The 18,014-nt window shown below is 39.5% G+C and overlaps 1 protein-coding gene across 1 annotated transcript in view; it reads left to right on the top strand.

Annotated features, from left to right (window-relative positions):
- The window catches only part of myom1b (myomesin 1b), a 124,925-nt gene extending 108,028 nt beyond the window's left edge, over positions 1-16,897 (top strand). The window contains exons 29-37 of the mRNA XM_080194310.1: positions 3,106-3,219; positions 4,374-4,461; positions 8,034-8,072; positions 8,158-8,263; positions 8,542-8,705; positions 10,675-10,711; positions 14,233-14,255; positions 14,817-14,872; positions 15,608-16,897. Of these exons, the coding sequence (XP_080050436.1) occupies positions 3,106-3,219; positions 4,374-4,461; positions 8,034-8,072; positions 8,158-8,263; positions 8,542-8,705; positions 10,675-10,711; positions 14,233-14,255; positions 14,817-14,872; positions 15,608-15,892 (912 nt within the window). The 3' untranslated portion in view covers positions 15,893-16,897. The remainder of the gene's footprint in view (positions 1-3,105; positions 3,220-4,373; positions 4,462-8,033; positions 8,073-8,157; positions 8,264-8,541; positions 8,706-10,674; positions 10,712-14,232; positions 14,256-14,816; positions 14,873-15,607) is intronic.
- The last annotated feature ends 1,117 nt before the right edge of the window (positions 16,898-18,014 follow it).

Below are 18,014 nucleotides of genomic sequence, written 5' to 3'. Positions count from 1 at the left end.
GTTGACTTGAAGGCACCCACAAAGTGTGCCTGGCAAGTACAACCTGCCAGAGGAGTTCAAGGAGAGGGTCATGTCTGCGCAGTGCCAGGGGAAGTGCTGAGGGCAGCACCAGAAGATAGTGCCTGAGCAGTAATAGGGGAAAGTGCAGTAATGGGGTGGGGGAGGGGGGAGGTAGGAAGTGATGGGCCCTTGTGTTTGAGGGGGTGTTCTATTTTTAATTTTTGTATCAGGGTAGCCTTTAAAAATGTGCCTTAAGGTTTAAGAAAAATTAAGCTCATCCCACCAGTGTGACGTCGTGGGACCCACCCCTTGCAGGTTTTTATCAATCAAACAAGAAATACAGCTGAGAAAGCTGCCATTAGGATTGGCAGTTTCAATGCCCCCCAATCCTGCATGTGGGACACAGAGTCCAACCCACAAATTTCGGTGCCATAGAGCCTAACTCCAGCTAAACAACTCTCCATGTTTGGTGAGCACAGGAAGCTTCAAGTCACAGCCCCCAGACCAGGTCATGGCTCATGGCACCTCTGCAGCTTGCATCTGTCTTTTAAATTACATCTTCACCAAAAATCCCGGCATGCTTAACTCTCAGTCACCATTGCTTTTTAATGCTAATATTGCCATTATTATAGTTAAAATCATTGAAGTAGTCATTCTTTCTCCATCTACACTGACACTGCATATTTTAGGGAAAATTCTGCCCATAGTCTTAAAAACGTTGCTTGTCAATTTCCACTTAAAAGTATTCGCGATATTAAGAATACTGTAGGTAGGGAACCTCACTCTTTGTTGGGGATAGAAAATTGGAAGGTGTGTCCATGGAAATCTGTTTTGGCACATTTAAATGATGTAATGATAAGATTAAATATCATGTTTTCTCTCATTATGCCTTAATAATGCTTGAAGCTAGTTACACTTGTAAAATGTTATATTGTACGTGGTATAGCTGTTATGGACACAACAACACAACGAATCTACACTATTTTCCCCATCCACCATGGGTGTCACCATTATGGAGATTTGTGTGAGAAATGTAAAGCACAGTTGTTCATTTTGAAATCTGCCATAGCTGAAGGCAGTGACACGCCAGCTAACTTGCTGAAAAGTTAATCTCCTGGCAGGCTTTACACCTGTTCTAAGTAAGTCTGTGTAAAAACCCGGATAAAGAAAGCATGAACGGCCCAAGTATATGTGGATACAGCCATCTCATCCCTCTGTTATAGCAAATCATACAGCCATCCAGCCAGGGGTAATAATAGCAATTAGAAATGGAAACTTCCTGAGTATTAGCGTGGCCTTTAAAAACGTGCCTTAAGCTTTAAAAAATACTAAGCTTACCCCACCACCATGATGTTGTGGGATCCACCCTTTGCAGGTTTTTATCAATCAACCAAGAAATACGGCTGAGAAAGCTGCCGCTGAGATTGGCAGTTTCAACACCACCCAAGCCTGCATGTAGGACACAGAGCCTAACCCACAAATCTTGATGCCACAGAGTCTAGCTCCAGCTAAACAACTCCCCACAGGAGTGAACACAGGAAGCTTCAAGTCACAGCTCCCAGACCAGGTCATGGCTCACGGCAACTCTGCAGCTTGCAGCTGTTTTTAATTACATCTTCACCAAAAATCTCACGGTCAAGACTTCCTCAGGATCCAGAAGCACATTTGTGCTTTAAGTTGAGTCATTTGCTGTTCCGCATTTCGGAAGATCCTGGCCAATTATTTTTCTAACCTTCATTGTTTGAGTTACTGCAAGCTCCTGTCCCCTGCAGCAGCAATAATTTCCAACACAATCCCCCACTTCCTTTGGTAAACTCCAAATCCAAACCAAAACACTGGGTGACCACCCAAAAATATCCATGGTCAAAGTCCAACAGATAGGGTAAATGATGGGTTAGACGTCTAGATGCTAAACTATAATATCAACTTATTGCCAGCGATCCTGCCAAGAAGGAAATCTATGTTTCAAAGTGTGGAATAATACAGAAGTGCCAAACACGAAGGGAATTTTAAAGGCTTCAGTAGTTTCAATCAAATCAACAGGATGCCTGTTTGTTTGCATTTGTGGTTTAGTTAGTGGATCAAATTCCCCATGATGCAGGGATATGCCCATTATTCCCCAAAGCTCTCTAGAGTATAGAAACTTTAATCTGCGATTTAACTGCCACTGTTTACAATTTACATGGATGGCCTTCCTGGTCCACTGTCTTTAATTAATGCAAGCAATTAAAACAAAATTAATTTCCATTGTTCAAGAGTTCGAGCCAGGTCTGAAACCTGAGATACGTTGCACTCAGCGATGGCTTAGAGGTATTGTCACTAGATTATTAATCAACAAACTCAGCTAATGTTCTGGGGATTTGGGTTCAAATCCCACCAGAGCAGATGGTGGAATTTGAATCCAATAAAAAATATCTGGAATTAAGAATCTACTGATGACCATGAAACAATTGTCAATTGCCAGAAAAATCCAGCTGGTTCACTAAATGTCCTTTAGGGATGGAAATCTGCCATCCTTACCCACTCTGGCCTACATGTGACTCCAGAGCCACAGCAATGTGGTTGACTCTGAAATGCCCTTGGGCAACTAGTGATGGACAATACATGCTGGCTAGCCAGTGACTCCCATGAACGAATAAAAAAAAACTCCTGACAGTCCTGAAGCTAGTGTGTCCCTTTATCTTGGTGTTAGACTGAGAGGGGCATAGCATAACAACACTAGGTTAAAGTCCAACAGGTTTATTTGGAATCACTTACCTGCTCCTTCATCAGGTAAGTCCAATGGGAGTCCATTAAAATTACCATGTAATTTCAGCCCCTCACTGCTCCGGTATATATAAAATAGGGACTTACATAGTCACAGGAGATAACCGAGGTATATAGAACCATCATGCGGTATGAGTATTAGAGGTTAATGAGTCTTAATATGACCATAACTCAAAATTGGTCAGTACCAAGGGCTAATTAAAAAAAGGGGTTGTTTGGAAGTTTGGATCAAGGAACAAAAACAAATAGAGAAGCCAAATGTCATTTTTGTCGAAAGGTGCAGAATAAAACAAGAGCCAAATCATCCCGTGATCTGACTTCTCTTTTCTTTCTACTTAGGTGGCTAACATCAAAAAAGAAACATCAATCATCTGGTACAAGGATGATAGAGAAATAATGTTTGATGAAAAGCATGACTTCAAGGATGGTGTGTGTACTTTGCTGGTTCAACAGGTACAGAAATAATGTTTAACTACATCACTGAGCTATGTCTTAGTAAATGACATTGGGACTGCAAATTGTTTCATGAAATAAATGGCATTACCACTCGTTACCAAAATCTAGCAAGAGATCATGAGTAAGCAATGGAAACTAAGACCAAGCGAACCATGGGAAGGTTTGGCAGAGACTAAAAATTAAATGGGGCCTGGAAACACTGATCTCCGTGCAGAAGAGTAGATGGGGCTAATTCCTACAGTGACCTGAAGTGGATTGAGATTCTGTCCATCCCTTTGAAGGTCATGATGCTGAAAGGAGACATAGCTGTGGGATGTCTTGAACCTGTTGACTTCTTTATACCAGGAAGTCTGGGTGTCAGCAAATTATTTGTGTCCATTATCAATAGATACGTAGAAATGGCATCAAAAGGAGTCTCCAGGCCCAGAAGCATTTAACTGGCCATCCAAAATTGGCCCAATTAACAGTTAGCAATGGGCATTTAAGATGTCCATCAGAACAGTTTAGAAGTACAACTTGTTTGTTACCTCCCTCATCCCTTGGAAAAAAAAATGCTAATCAAGCATAAATATAGATAAAACCCACAAAATGCTTATATTTGAATCAAATAGTTTGATCTCTCCCTCAGACAACTGACCAGGTATCAAGACCATAATTCCATTGGGGATTTCTTGGTCTTTTGCTGTAATCCCTGTGATAATCCCCAATGAAAAACGTAAAAGACTTCATTCAGACTTTTATACTTTTTCACTACATCACTAGTCCTGTAGGGAGTTATGGAGGGAATTCTCAGAAGCTACGGAATTATTCCTAACCAGCACAATCTGCTGGAATCTGAGTGAGGAGAAATGCAATTAAGGTACAAAGGGGAATTTATGCCAAAGTGTTGGCACACTTTGTACCACCAAATGTCATTGAGGTATATCGTTCAGTCAGCAATCCTTTAGCAATGTTTAACAAGCTTATTTAAATGTCCTCAGAAAAGTTAATGCGCTGTGGAATCCAGTATGAGCAATTAATTGTTCATGTGGGAACATGGGATGTCAAAAAATATAGCCCATAATTCCAAATGGTTTCTGAGAGTTGAGTGTGATTATGATATTGTAAACAGACACCATTGTTCCATTAAAATATTTTAAATATGCCAACAGTTTTCAAAGAAGGATGCTGGTGTTTATGAAATCGTGCTGAAGGATGACAGGGGAAGAGATTCAAGTGTACTGCGACTGCTTGAAAAAGGTATTTCGCAGAGTTAACAATGTGTCAGCAATGTTGGACAAACTTCAATAAAACAGAAAAAGTCCATTAAACATAACCTAAGGTGAAAAGGCATGGGGTTGAAATTTGTTTATATTTTCATCAGAGCAATTAGGTAGACCTTAGGCCCAAATTTAACCGTGTCCACTCGGGTGTGAGAGACTACGAGGAGAGAAAATGAGAAAGTGAAATGTCTAAATAGTATTGCATATTGGGGTGGCACAGTGGTTAGCACTGCTGCCTCACAGCTCCAGGGATCTGGGTTTGATTCCCAGCTTGGGTCACTGTCTGTGTGGAGATTGCACATTCTCCTCGTGTCTGCATGGATTTCCTCCAGGTGCTCTGGTTTCCTCCCACAGTCCAAAGATGTGTGAGTTCATAGAATCATAGAAACCTACAGTACAGAAAGAGGCCCTTCGGCCCATCAAGTCTGCACCGAACACAATCCCACCCAGGCCCTACCTCCATATCCTGACATATTATGCCCACTAATCCCTCTAACCTGCGCATCCCTGGACACTAAGGGGCAATTTCTTAGCATGGCCAATCAACCTAACCTGCTCATCTTTGGACTGTGGGAGGAAATGGAGGAAACCCACACAGACACGAGGAGAATGTGCAAACTCCACACAGACAGTGACCTGAGCCGGGAATCGAATTAGGCACATTGGCCATGCTAAATTGCCTCTTAGTGTCCCAGGACGCATAGATTAGAGGAATTAGTGGGATAAATATATGGAATAGAGGCTAGGTGAGATTGTTGTCAGTGCAGACTCAATGGGCCAAATGGCCTCCTTGAGCAACCCTATAGGGTTGCTATAATTTCTATAATGCCATTATGTCCTATCATAAGCCTTCCATCAGCTTGTGACTTTATTTATATGGTTACTGTGAGTCTAAAGAAGGCAAAAACATTTAAACTCCCTAGCAGTTAACCTAGCAGCTAACATTGCTTTGGTCTTATATGCCCCACCTACAAGAACGTTTTCAATAGAAATCTACTTCAGTGACCCTTAACCGGCATTTCAGAATAAACACTAAACTCTTCCAACTAGCTAACTCCCTTTTTATTTGTTTCCCTTACTAATTTATTCTCAGGTTTATTGACAACCATCAAAACCACCTGGTCATGAGGACTTCAGCTTCTTGCTCTATTGTGAGACTGTTCTGTGACTTTTATTTCATTTTCTAAACAATTCAAGCCACGACCTCAACTTCCATTATGGCTGGGATTCTCCGACTTCACTCCCAGCCTATGGCTGGGGTTTTACGACCTCACTTAGGCGAGATTCATAAAACCCCACCCAGCCCGAGGCCAATAGTGAATTCCGTTCTGCAAGCCTAATGAAGTGGTAAAATTCCGGCTTATATGTCTGATAGAACCACTCTTCTTGCACTATGAGAAGTTCTTCAGGCCGTTTATGATCTTTTTTCCAATACAAACATCTTCAATTCTTAAAATGTGCACTATCATTCTCTCACTTCATTTCCACATGCCCATAGAACTTACTTCCTGGTTATTATCCGGAATATTCAAGCAATATTTAAATTCACCATTAGCTTTTCCAGCACATCCCAAAATAGTTATATCTTTCCCATCATTAAATCCCTCTGGAATTGTTGTCACATGAGTATTCACTGGGACAAGTGATGTTTGGATGTGATAGCTCTGTCATGTGTTTTAAGCATTGAAATTACCTTTATCCAACTCTTAATCTGTTCCTCAAAACCCTCATCACAAAAACATGAATATTTGACATATATGTATTTACTTCCGTTAACTATTCCAAAGTCCATAATTTAGACTGCATTTTATCGTCCTGATGACCAGATTTAATCTTTCTACAATAATGCAAAATAAGGACAAAATGATAGAGAAATAGTTAGGACAAAACAAGTACAACAACAATGCTTCTGACTGATAATAGAGAGGAATTCGCTGAGGACGTGTTCAGAGATTTGCAAAAATATAAACATCATAGTCATGAATACCACAGTTGAAAGTCCTTTCAGCAAAGGATTTGTGAAAGGATTCATGTGGGATTAAGAAAATGCTGTGTAAAATGTTAGTTGAGCAACCAGGTTGCAAGTTAGCAACATGGGCAATTCATGCAAAGAACACATTCAAGATCATTAAAGGGTCAATTAATCAATGAGTGAAATCCCAAATTACCTTACATGCAAAAGTCTTCCTGCTCAAGAAGGTACTACACTTCATCCCATTTTTCAGCACATTAGGAAGATTCATATTCAGGAGGGTGAGTTTACAAGATGAGGTCTCACTGAAAATTTAAAGAGCATTGAGGTACCATATAAGTCCATCTGAGACAAATTAATTCAAGAGATTTGGTGCATCGTAAAAGGGAGGGTCATAAGGAATGGAAAGGCCCTGCTTAAGGTTATGATGGTAAGGCAGTACTTCTCAAACATGGCAATCAAACCATTAAGGTTCATTCCTCACAATTAACTGGAATTAATTTCTAAATTATAGCATTTAACTATAGCATTTTGCACGGCTCACCCACTCTTCTGCCAAAAAACCTGCTATGGGGGTCATCTTTGGTGGGACTGGAAGATGCCATCAGCAGGAAGGGCCATAAAATCCTGCCCATTATTTTAGACAATGAGCAAAATAAAATTCGGAATAACTTGATCTCAACAATCCCATTTCAAGAGTGTCGCTCCCACTTAGCATGATAATCATACATTGTAAGGACAAAAGGGTTCTTATAGAAAAAATCGGAGAGAAATGGATAGGGTAAAACAAATGCAACTACAAAGTTTCTGACTGATAATGGACTAAGTCATCACAGAAAGATGGTGTAGATCAAATGAAATAGATCGAAAAAACAACAACTGCAAAGCTTCAGTTCTGCTTTTCCTACATTTTGGAATTCCCACTTGACTGTGTAAGAAACGCATACTTTACAAGATCATTTATGTAGAAGTAAAAAGTCCTGAAGCAGCATCCCCACGCCAGGAACAAGTTGGTATAGCATCTATGCTCAGTGACACAAAGCATAAGAGCCTCCACAGAGCTTAAACTGAAGGAAAATTATCCTTGTAGAAATCTGCTTGGCACCATTGTATGTTTGAGGTTGTCGGAAACCTTAAACTCAAAGGAATGCAGGCTTAAAAAGACAGACAAGCTTTCAGAGGGAATTTCTTTCTTGGTGTGGTGAGCATGTCATGAAGAGATCCTGAGAAGACAGGTAGTCTGAAAAAAAGGACAATTGGTGCAAATAATTAATTGAAATAATTAATTGAAATCAGTGTAAAATCTTGATCTACGAGCCTGCAATTTTCTGAAAAGTGCCCTCTGCAAATGTTGCTCCTCACATGAAATGTCCAGAAGTGGATCAGCACTAATGATGATACAGAGGCTGGGTAGAAAGGGAGAAGTTAATATCAAGATGCAGGATGTGAAGCAGAGCACAATACTGTAAATTTGAATGTACCAAAACAGTCATGAAATTTAGAGTAACTGTGATGTAAAGAATTTCATTGTAATGTGAAATCTGCCATATTCAACTTGTTTAATTTTAATTTTACAGTTTTCAATGATGTGATAAGTGAAGTTTGCCGTGCAGCTGGTAAGTGTTCTCAGAAGAAGTCTTGCCATCACTTTCCGGTGCTTATAAATTGGGTGTAAAAACTATGTTTCTGTTAACAATACAGCTCAGACTGCAACAGATCTGAAGGTACAGAGTACAGAACATGGTATCAGAATCTACTCTTTTGTTTCTTACTACTTGGACGATTTGAAGATCATCTGGTACCACAGGTAAGAGATTACTTTCCTCAGTACATTTGGCACTGGAAAATTGGAAGCAATGTAAGCTGGAGGAAACTGACCTCCATTTCCAATTCGCCATCCCGAGATCCCCACAAGTAAGACTCACAAACTTACCCTCTTTATATTTTTACAAGGTAAAGGGTTAAGAGGTGTGGAGGTTTTGTGCCTGTTATTGGAACTGTCATCTTACTAGATTGCGGGGAAGCTAGAAATAAAACACATCATAAATGTTAGGTTGTTTTCTAACACCTGCTGTCTTTCCCCAGTGACACAAAGCTTGCATCCACAGAACGAGTGAAGAGCGGTGTTACAGGAGAGCAGCTCTGGCTTCAGATCAACGAACCCACCGAGAAGGATAAAGGCACCTACACCCTTGAACTCTTTGATGGAAAAGCAGGACACAAAAAATCAGTTGAACTATCAGGGACAGGTAAGAAAAACAGATCTACTTCCAATTGCGTTTATTTAATATTGTAATAAAATATTACTGTTGACCCATCCACTTGTTGATACACACCCAGCAGTTCTGGGGTAGGACCTTTGGCAGCAGCTCTGGGAAAAACCACAGTTCCCACATGGATGTAGCACATTCCTCACAGACATATGTGTTCAGGAAACTTTAAAATTGCTGGCATCCATGCCACTTTTGTCTTAATATACGAACCATGCTGCCATGATAGTTAAAATGACACTAACAGCTTTTCTTTTCTACAACTTGAATTCTATTGTTAAAGGGAATAGTTCCCTCTTCTGATCGATGCAGAGTTCCTAAGGAAAATGTGTTGGAATCCCAATGTTTTTCTGGCGGACATTTCACTTAGAAAGACAATAAACCTAAATATCATCACATAGGTACAAGAATAGGGCCATGCAGATTTGGGATGCTTTTACATTCAATCAAGGGATGTGAACAAGTATTTATTGCCCATCCCTAATTGCCCTTGAGAATGTGGTGGTAAGCTATTTTTGTCAGAAAGTGAGTTGATAGTGGCAAATACAACAAACGTTATATAAACATTCTTGATGCATGGACTTATTCATATCGCATAATGGTTCCATCCATCAATAGAATAAGTTAACTTAAAGTTAAGTTTACTTATTGTTTATTAGTCACATGTCAGGTTTACATTAACACTGCAATGAAGTTACTGTGAAATTCCTAGAATTTCATCCACTAATTATGAGCAAACAAAAAAGTTAACCTGCGTCAGTTGGCTACAAGAATAAAGATATTATGCAGAGGTATATGAAGCTGACTCCTGGGTGGTGATGGGATCATAAATATTAGTTATAGTATTGATGCCATCTGACTGTTATCATCCAGTTATAACACCCAGAGACTGTGTTAAAGCTATTTTGCTTATAGAAGGTATCGTTCAAACCATAGTTGTTTACGTATGAAAATTCTTTTCTTCTATTATTTTATTTCTGTTGGTGGATGTTTACTTGCTTCTGACAAGTACAGTAAAAGACCAGAATGAAAGCTACTTATAGGTTTGATTGAACCATTTGCTGATTCCTGTCTGCTACACATTGTGCCATGCTTTTCAAATTCCTCAGTACACTATCATTTTTATTTTGTTTTTAATGTTAGGAATTGTTCCTACTTACAATGAAGAGCAATGTCAGTCAGAGGAATGGAATGCTTTTTTCTCCACCTTTGGCCATACTAATATTGTATGCACTCAGCTCAATATACAGCATGGAAAGCTTCCTCAACAGCTTCACTATCAACATCCTGGGGTTGACCATTGACCAGAAACTGAACTCCTGCAGCCAGTAACTCACTTATTAGCAGGTCTAACCAAACGGGGACTGTCAAAACCAAGAGTAGATAATTCAGCTAATTGAACCTGTTCCACCGCTTTATTGACCATATACACTAAAGCACTTGCCTTCATTTAGATCTTTCCATAACATCTGGCTGTCCGCCAGATTAGGACAGGTAAATGTCCTATTTTAAGGCATCAGCTGGTCTCTGATTACATTAGTTACTTATTCATCAGCAGGGTGCTTAGTCTTCAGTTTGGTGACTTCTCTTGATCTTGTATCATGTAGACATTAGTGCAGCAGCATTGAACATCACTGGATTATACTTTCAGTTATCTAATCAGAGTTGTGACCTGTGAAAACAAATGAAAATCTGACAGCAGAAGGAGTGGTAATGTAAGCATATTGAGTGGATTTTTAGATGGCCATCTTGGTGTGAATTTGGCATTGCCAATTGACAGCTCACTAGAATTAGATAGAAATCAGATAGTTTCTGTGACAGGCAGTTGATCTGCAAAGCCAGTTCTCTACCGAGCATGAAATTGAAATGATTTTCATTGCAATGTAATTGGTGAACTAACGTGTTATATACACATTTAACAACCCTACTATCTCTCTTCTTCTTTAAGTATTTGATGAAGCCTATGCAGAATTCCAGAGGCTGAAGTAAGTACACCAATTTTACAAAAAAACTACTTGTCTGTATTTTTTAAGTTGATTTTTATTTCTCTCCATTCCTAAAGACTTTGATTCTTTGCTGGAGTGGAACTCCACGGGTGGTTTCCTTCATAACTTCATTCTTTATATGATCTTTGACAGGGGATGACAGCCAAATGCTCTGTATGCAAACTTGACATTTTATAGAGTTTAAGTTAATATCTAGCATCATTTTAAAATGTTAAGTGAATTACTGTATTCCATTTCTTAATGCATTGAAATCATATCAAACGCGAGGGTGTTAAATTTACCAGCAGCACTCATTTTTCCTGTAGGTGGTGCTATGACACTGCTTTTGCAATGCTACATGTGAATGTTAGGAACACCTCACTGTCGTGGGATGGGCCTGCAGCAGTTTTTGAACTCTTTTTTTGCCAGATTTCAGAACCTCTAAATGTTTTTTGAACCATTCCATCAGTTTGTAAATCTCTGAAAGTAACTATGTCTACCCTCAGCCATCCTTCCAACTTCTCCAAGTACCCAACTGGCTATTCCCTTGGGATATTAGTCATTCTTGCTCACAGCAATGGGATACCTTTTGTATTCCTGCACCTCACACTCATTCAATAGTAGAGTAACCTTGACATGAACCTCATTTGCATCTCTTTAATGGGGTGCAGATGAAGGCCCAACCCCTTCTCCCCCGCTTCCCCTGCTCCCCTTCCCCCCCCCGCCCCCCACGTATTCTCCGCGATGCCAGTGGCAAAACAAGTCAGTGCAAAACACATTCAGAACAACATGGTGTGCAGATGTTAGAATTCATATGAACAACACCTGGCCTGCCTCTGGAGTCCAGGACAGAGGCCACCAGCAACCCTGGACCCCGGAACACCACAGCAGTGGCTTGGGGAGAGCATCAGCAGATCTAACTTACAGATTAGGTGTCCTGAAGGGGGCCCATCTTTCAGCCTCAGAACGTTACTGGAGATTCATCTTTGTTGTCAGGAGATCCAGCTTTTTTCTTCATTGTCTTCAGTGACTTTGAGGCACCTTTTCAATATGGTATCCAGACAACGATGGAGTACACACCATCCTGCCACACCCAGGCGCATAATTAATGAGGCCTGCAGTGGGAAACATTTCACATTCCTGACCCTGACACGGGAGAATTACCCCCTCTCTTTGAAATGCCATAGGTGATTTAGCAATATTTTTTCAATGATGCTGGCTAAATAATTTTGTCTTTTATATTTATATCAAATCAGTTACTATTTAAAGAACTATGCACTTTCTAATGGCCTATTGATAGTGAAGGAAGAAATCATAAAAGACATTGTAAAATGTGTTCAATTTTTCTGACGTTGAAATGGTGGTCCGTTTCGTCAGATTACCACCAAAGCAGTGAAGGTAAATTATGAGCCCGAGTATAACTAAAATAGGGGCATGAAAACTACTGTGCTCATCCAGGAAAATCCACTTGGGAAAAGGCCAGTTCTCTATCAATCAACAAAGGGGACTTTAGTTATTCCTGCAATTGTCCCACATTCTTCATTCTGTAAAGTGGATTAAACAATTAGGTGCAAAAGTGAATACAGTCACAACTTGTGCTCTTTTGCTGGTAACATTTTCTCCTGTTTGATCTATGTATGCATCAATTCTCCATATTCTAACAAAACTTATGGCAAGTAAACACTAAAAAATACAAGCAAGAAATTACATGCCCAGTCTACTAACAAGTGTCACAAGTATGATTACATTTACATTGCAATGAAATTACTGTGAAAATCCCCTAGTCACCACACGCTGACACCTGTTCTGATACACTGAAAGAGAATTAAGCATGGCTAATGCATCTAACCAGCACACCTTTCAGACTGTGGGAAGAAACTGGAGCACCCGGATGAAACGACACAGACATCGGGACTCCACACAGTGACCCAAGCTGGGAATCAAACCCATGTCCCAGGCGTTGTGACATACCAGTGCTAACCACTATGCCATCATGCTATAAAGCATACTTAAATTGCCAAAACATTAATTCCTGTTTTGAACAACCTAAAAACTGACAGCAGGTTACAGTTATGAGTCTCATTAAAACTGTACTGTCAGATTGACCTGTTGTTATAAACAAGCTTTTAAATTTAGTCATGTCTGATGCATATATAAGTAATTACCTCTGTAATAGAGCCAGAACATGCTGGAAAGGATCAGTGAGGAGCAAAGACAAGTTAAGACGGAGTCAGTCTTTTTATTATAGGCAATGGGTCAGGTTGAAGGGGAGAGCACTTTTGGGGAGGGAGGCAGGCTGGGAGTGACAATGCAGGCAATTTTGAACCAAACAATAATCTGAAGGTTTGTTAAAAATGCTTAAACTTATATGCCATTTATTTTCCTTGCTTTTAGAATTAAAAAAAATGAAGGAACAAAATTGTTTTGAAATTAATTGTAATGTACCAATTTTCAATGTATAATTTGGAGTAGGGGAGGAGGGACGTCCTTTGACTACTTTAGAAATATTCCCAACAATGGGTGGGCAGTGAGTTCATTGGGATATTAGGGTGGGGTCGGGATGGTGGGGTTGGGGATGGTGGGGGTGGGGGGGTTGGTGGTGGTGGGGGTTGGTTGTGGGATCAGGTGGCATTTGAAACAACTGTGTAAACCTGCAACCTCCAACCCTCATATTAGATCATTCAAGAGTTCATTCAGTCTGTGTATGCATTTTCAACAATTGTTGTTAGATGGTAGTTAGAAGCAGCCTTATGTTCAATCTTTCATTTCCAAAGCCACCCACACTAATACCTATGCCCAAATAAGCAAATAAAACACATGCTGAGATTAATCCTGGGACTACCCTGGGTCTGTTTGAATGATTTACTCATACGAGCATAACAAACCGTCAGACTGGAAAAGATTACCGACTTATCTAGTTTGTTGTGTGTCACAGCACCCCTTGGGTGCTGTGTAGTCTCTTGAGAGAAGTGTAAAGCAGCCAAGCAGTTAGGGGAAAGAAAGTTCTGGAAGATTTGTGATTCTTTTTATGCAATTGTAATAATTTCAGGAGATTACAACAGCCACAACAATGTACTATTTAGGATCTTCTTCTCATACAATCGTTTGGGAAGTACTGCACTGTTTTTCACAGACCTTGCAGTAACAGTAAACCAGTAATAACTGTAAGAAAGTAAAACATTTGTAGACAATTATATTTCGTCCACAGAATTATCATCAGTTATCAATACATTGTATTTGTATCTTGTTTTTGTAAAAGTTTCTACATTTAATCAGTCACAAAGTACAGCTAACATCACCACACTGATTGCTTCCCATTTCTCTTTTTTAATGGATTTCTATTTTTAATACCACCAATAGAAAAATCAAGCAAAGTCGATTTTTTATGGCATCACTCTTCTGGCGATATCAAAATAACTTCATAATTCTCACTATATGTGCGTAGAATTGCTTCATATGCAGAATAACACTTTATGCTTTAATTTATTTTTGTACTTTCTTTTTGATTTTTTAATAAACAGACAGGCTGCAATCGCTGAAAGAAGTGAGTATCATATTTACAGATATTTTATAAAGATAACATAAGTAATTTTATGTAGTTAAATGGCTGTTTTAATAACTTGATTGTTCCGGTAAATGGCAATGGTTGTACTTAAAATTGTTTTGTGAGGGTCTAAATTCAATATTTTCTCTGAAAATTCCATAATTTTCCTGGCAATACATAGGAGTTTATGGACTGGAAGAGACCAAGGACGTCATTTAACCCTTTGAGCCTATTCAATTAGACTATTTCAATTACAAACCCATTGCTTTGCGGTTTCTTACTGAGATACCCATGCAGGAGTGTAGGAATGTATCATGATTGATTTACTCTCCAATATTTCTCAGCCCCACATCGTCAAAACACAGAATTCCCACCTGGGTTCTCCCCAGAGCTGATCAAATTAAAAGTGGGAATTAAATGTGCTTTTTTCCACTGTCTGGTTCTGACTATGTTGGGTTACCATGGCACTTATAAATAACTGTGTCACCTTGTATCAGGAAATCTGTACACTAAGATGTTCTTTCATATTGTCATGCCTAAGAGAACTTTCTTTCCTGTTAGATCGTGCTCGTGTTATCGGCGGTTTGCCTGATGTTGTTACAATCCAGGAAGGAAAGGTAAATAAAAGCAGAAAAATGCTGGAAATGCAATATCTGCAATATTTTCCTTTTTTTAAGGAAGGGTGCATGTTGTCAAACTGCTGGCTGACAAGTTCAATGCTGTTCTATATTTTAATTGTGGACTTTTAGAACAAAATACGATGAAACAATTGGAGGGCAGAAATTTTGCATTACATTAAGGAGTTTGGTTGGCATTAATAATCACTCATCGTCGCAGATATTTCACCTCCTTAGATAAAGGTAAAGTCCCAGATGACCGTAGACTGCTCTCCTCTTTGAGGGGGGAGAGCTGATTAGTGATTTAACCTGAGGATCACCACACCTCAGATGTGGAGCAAGTTGAGGAGGTAGGCCTTCATGAATAACCTCAGCCGGTATGGGAATTGAACCCACGCTGTTGCTATCACTCTGCATCACAAACCATTGCCTATCTAACTGAACTGTTAGCCTTTGAATGTTAAGAAGTTTCACAACACCAGTTGAAGTCCAACAGGACTTTTCCTATTGAACTTTAACCTAGTGTTGTGAGACTTCTTGTGCTTAACCCAGTCCAATGCCAGCATCTCCACATCAAGCCTTTGAATGGTCAGCAGAAGAATTTGGGAACTAGTTTTAAAATCTAATCCTTGTTCAAGCAGGTGAAACCATACACTGAAATGAATAAGATATGTTTGAGTTTGAAGTAATTGCATTTTACCATTGAAAAATGATTTTTTTAAAATTTCTTTTTAGTCACTTAACCTTACCTGCAATGTCTGGGGAGAGCCTGTTCCCACAGTCTCCTGGCTGAAGAATGACAGGGAACTGCTAGGAGATGATCATCTGATACTGAAGTTCGAGTCAGGAAAGTTCGCTTCCTTCACTGTCACCGATGTCAGGACCACGGACTCTGGCAAATACAGCATCCTGGTGAAAAACAAATACGGCACCGAGACGGGTGACTTTACTGTAAGTGTGTTCATCCCTGAGGACGAAGAGCTGCAAGCTGAACAACAACAAGAAGTAAAGAAAAAGTGAGGCAGTTGTACTGAGAAAGAGCAAGCTCAGGCTAACATATATTATCAGCAGTGTGTACGTTTTGTTGTGGAGGGTAGTTTATTGTAACTTGAAGAATGAAGGTGAGGCTGGAGAATTGAATTTCAAGCAGCAGTTTTTCAGACTTTCATTGGCTGTACTAAACTAGTCACTGAGTGCATCTGAAGCATTGAGTTAGAGAAGTAGAATCCCTATAGATAATTTGTTAGCCAATTGTTTCTTTTTGTGTCCCAACTTTCACTGTGAACACCAAATGACCTTGATGCTGTAATCAATAAAATCCCATAGCAATACATGAATAAAAGGTACACATATCTTTCACACTTACCTCCACCTTGTTCCACTGTGTCTTCTTTCGAAGAATGTAGTCACATTTGTTCACCACTTCTTTCTAATTCATCAGCTCCTGTGTTGTATTTAAAATTACAGTGTCCCTTGCCCAACTCAACTTTATCCACTCAAACTGATACCCCTGATGCCAGGCCCAGATTGGAATGAATGTTGATGGTTGCTATTCAAGGGTAACATGATTGTAGTACAGTCATGCAATAGTTAAGTTCTGTTTCACCTGTCTCTAGACAGTTCCAGTTTGGTGAGTTGGAGTCAATATTCTGCCATCTTTGATGGAGTTTTTGCTATTAAATCTCCGCATTCTTCAACATCGTCATATTCAAGCTCCAGACATTGAGTTAGTTTCTGGAGACAGCTTGCTGAGTGACTAAATAATTTGAGAAACTACACACTCGGCTCCTGCAACCGAAAGAGCATCACTGTTAAAAGGAGAATAACTCATGAAAGCTAGAGATTCAAAATGCAAATTGATCCTCTATTTCTGTAATAGATTAATACAAATGCCCAGAAGAGACACTGTGATTTTAACTTGTTCAACATGGGATTAGCAATGTGTACAAACTTATTTGAGTTACACATGTTTGTCACTGGTAATTCTTTGTATGAATAAATTTACGCAATGGTATTTATCCTCCAGTGGTTTCATGTGGTACATGTGGTTTGACTCACTTGCATGGGTATTTCATGTAAGTCACACTGAATTGAGAGCATTCCTCTGGCAAAGTGAAATCTTAGCTTTAAGATTTCAAGAGAGAAAACATTGATGTTTGTTGTATTAACTCATCCCTTGATTATTAAACCCATTACTGACTTCACTCCTATCACAACAGCAATGATTTATTCCTGCCACAGTGAAGCACAGCTCCTTCTGGATGTGAACACCTTACTAAATCCTTTATTGATTATGAAACACATACTTTTTTCATAAATGCACAGATGTTTCTTCATTGTTCATGAGTGAAATTTCAATACACATGATTTTGAATGTGGACTAAATACAAGATGTTGAAAGTGACTTTTGACAAGATTTAGAAAAAATTAATTAAAGGAATAAGGCAGTGATGATTGCCTAGATTTGCCCTAATGAATCCTGAGAAGAATTATTAGAAAAAGGTAAGCAAAATAATTTTAGAGTTATACTAAGTAATATTTATATGATATACACATATCTTGAGAAACTGTTGTTACCTTGAGATGTGATGATGGGATCAGACAGAATTGACCTTGGCCTATCTTATTGTATTTGAGTCATGAAACATAGGTGTAAAAGAATGTGATTACAATAATTAACAAATTTAAGATTCAACCAGGGGAATGCTTTCATGAGAACAGAATGATCAGTGTTTATTCACCGATTACTTGTTTTATTTAGCATTAATGGCCCAGAACTTGCTAGAAAAATAAAATCAGGAAGGAAGGCCTTCCCAGATCCCCACCAATTAAGTCTGGGGTGGTGAAGGTCGAGGCAGTCAATTTATGGACATTTATGCCCCTTGTCCCTCTGCTACTGCTACTCTTTAATGGCAAGGTCATCAGATGTACCCTAGTGGCCTTCCCGCAGGCTTGAGGGGATGTGCCTTCCTGAATGGACATTGTGTGCCCCTTGGAAGACCACCACACCCCTTACCGGCAGCAAAGGCTGCACCTGCTGAACAAGCCCCCCCAACATTTATAATAGGTCCACCTCTCCTCATTGGGATCTGCCTGACTTGCTTCATCAAGGCTGTCCCGCTCATGTGTCTACAAGGGCCTC

Source organism: Carcharhinus amblyrhynchos, chromosome 8, assembly GCF_965287045.1.
Source record: "Carcharhinus amblyrhynchos chromosome 8, sCarAmb.v2.hapA, whole genome shotgun sequence".
Lineage (NCBI taxonomy): Eukaryota > Metazoa > Chordata > Chondrichthyes > Carcharhiniformes > Carcharhinidae > Carcharhinus > Carcharhinus amblyrhynchos.
The sequence above is the reverse complement of the archived record's forward strand: the minus strand, read 5'-3'. Positions and strand labels throughout refer to the sequence as shown.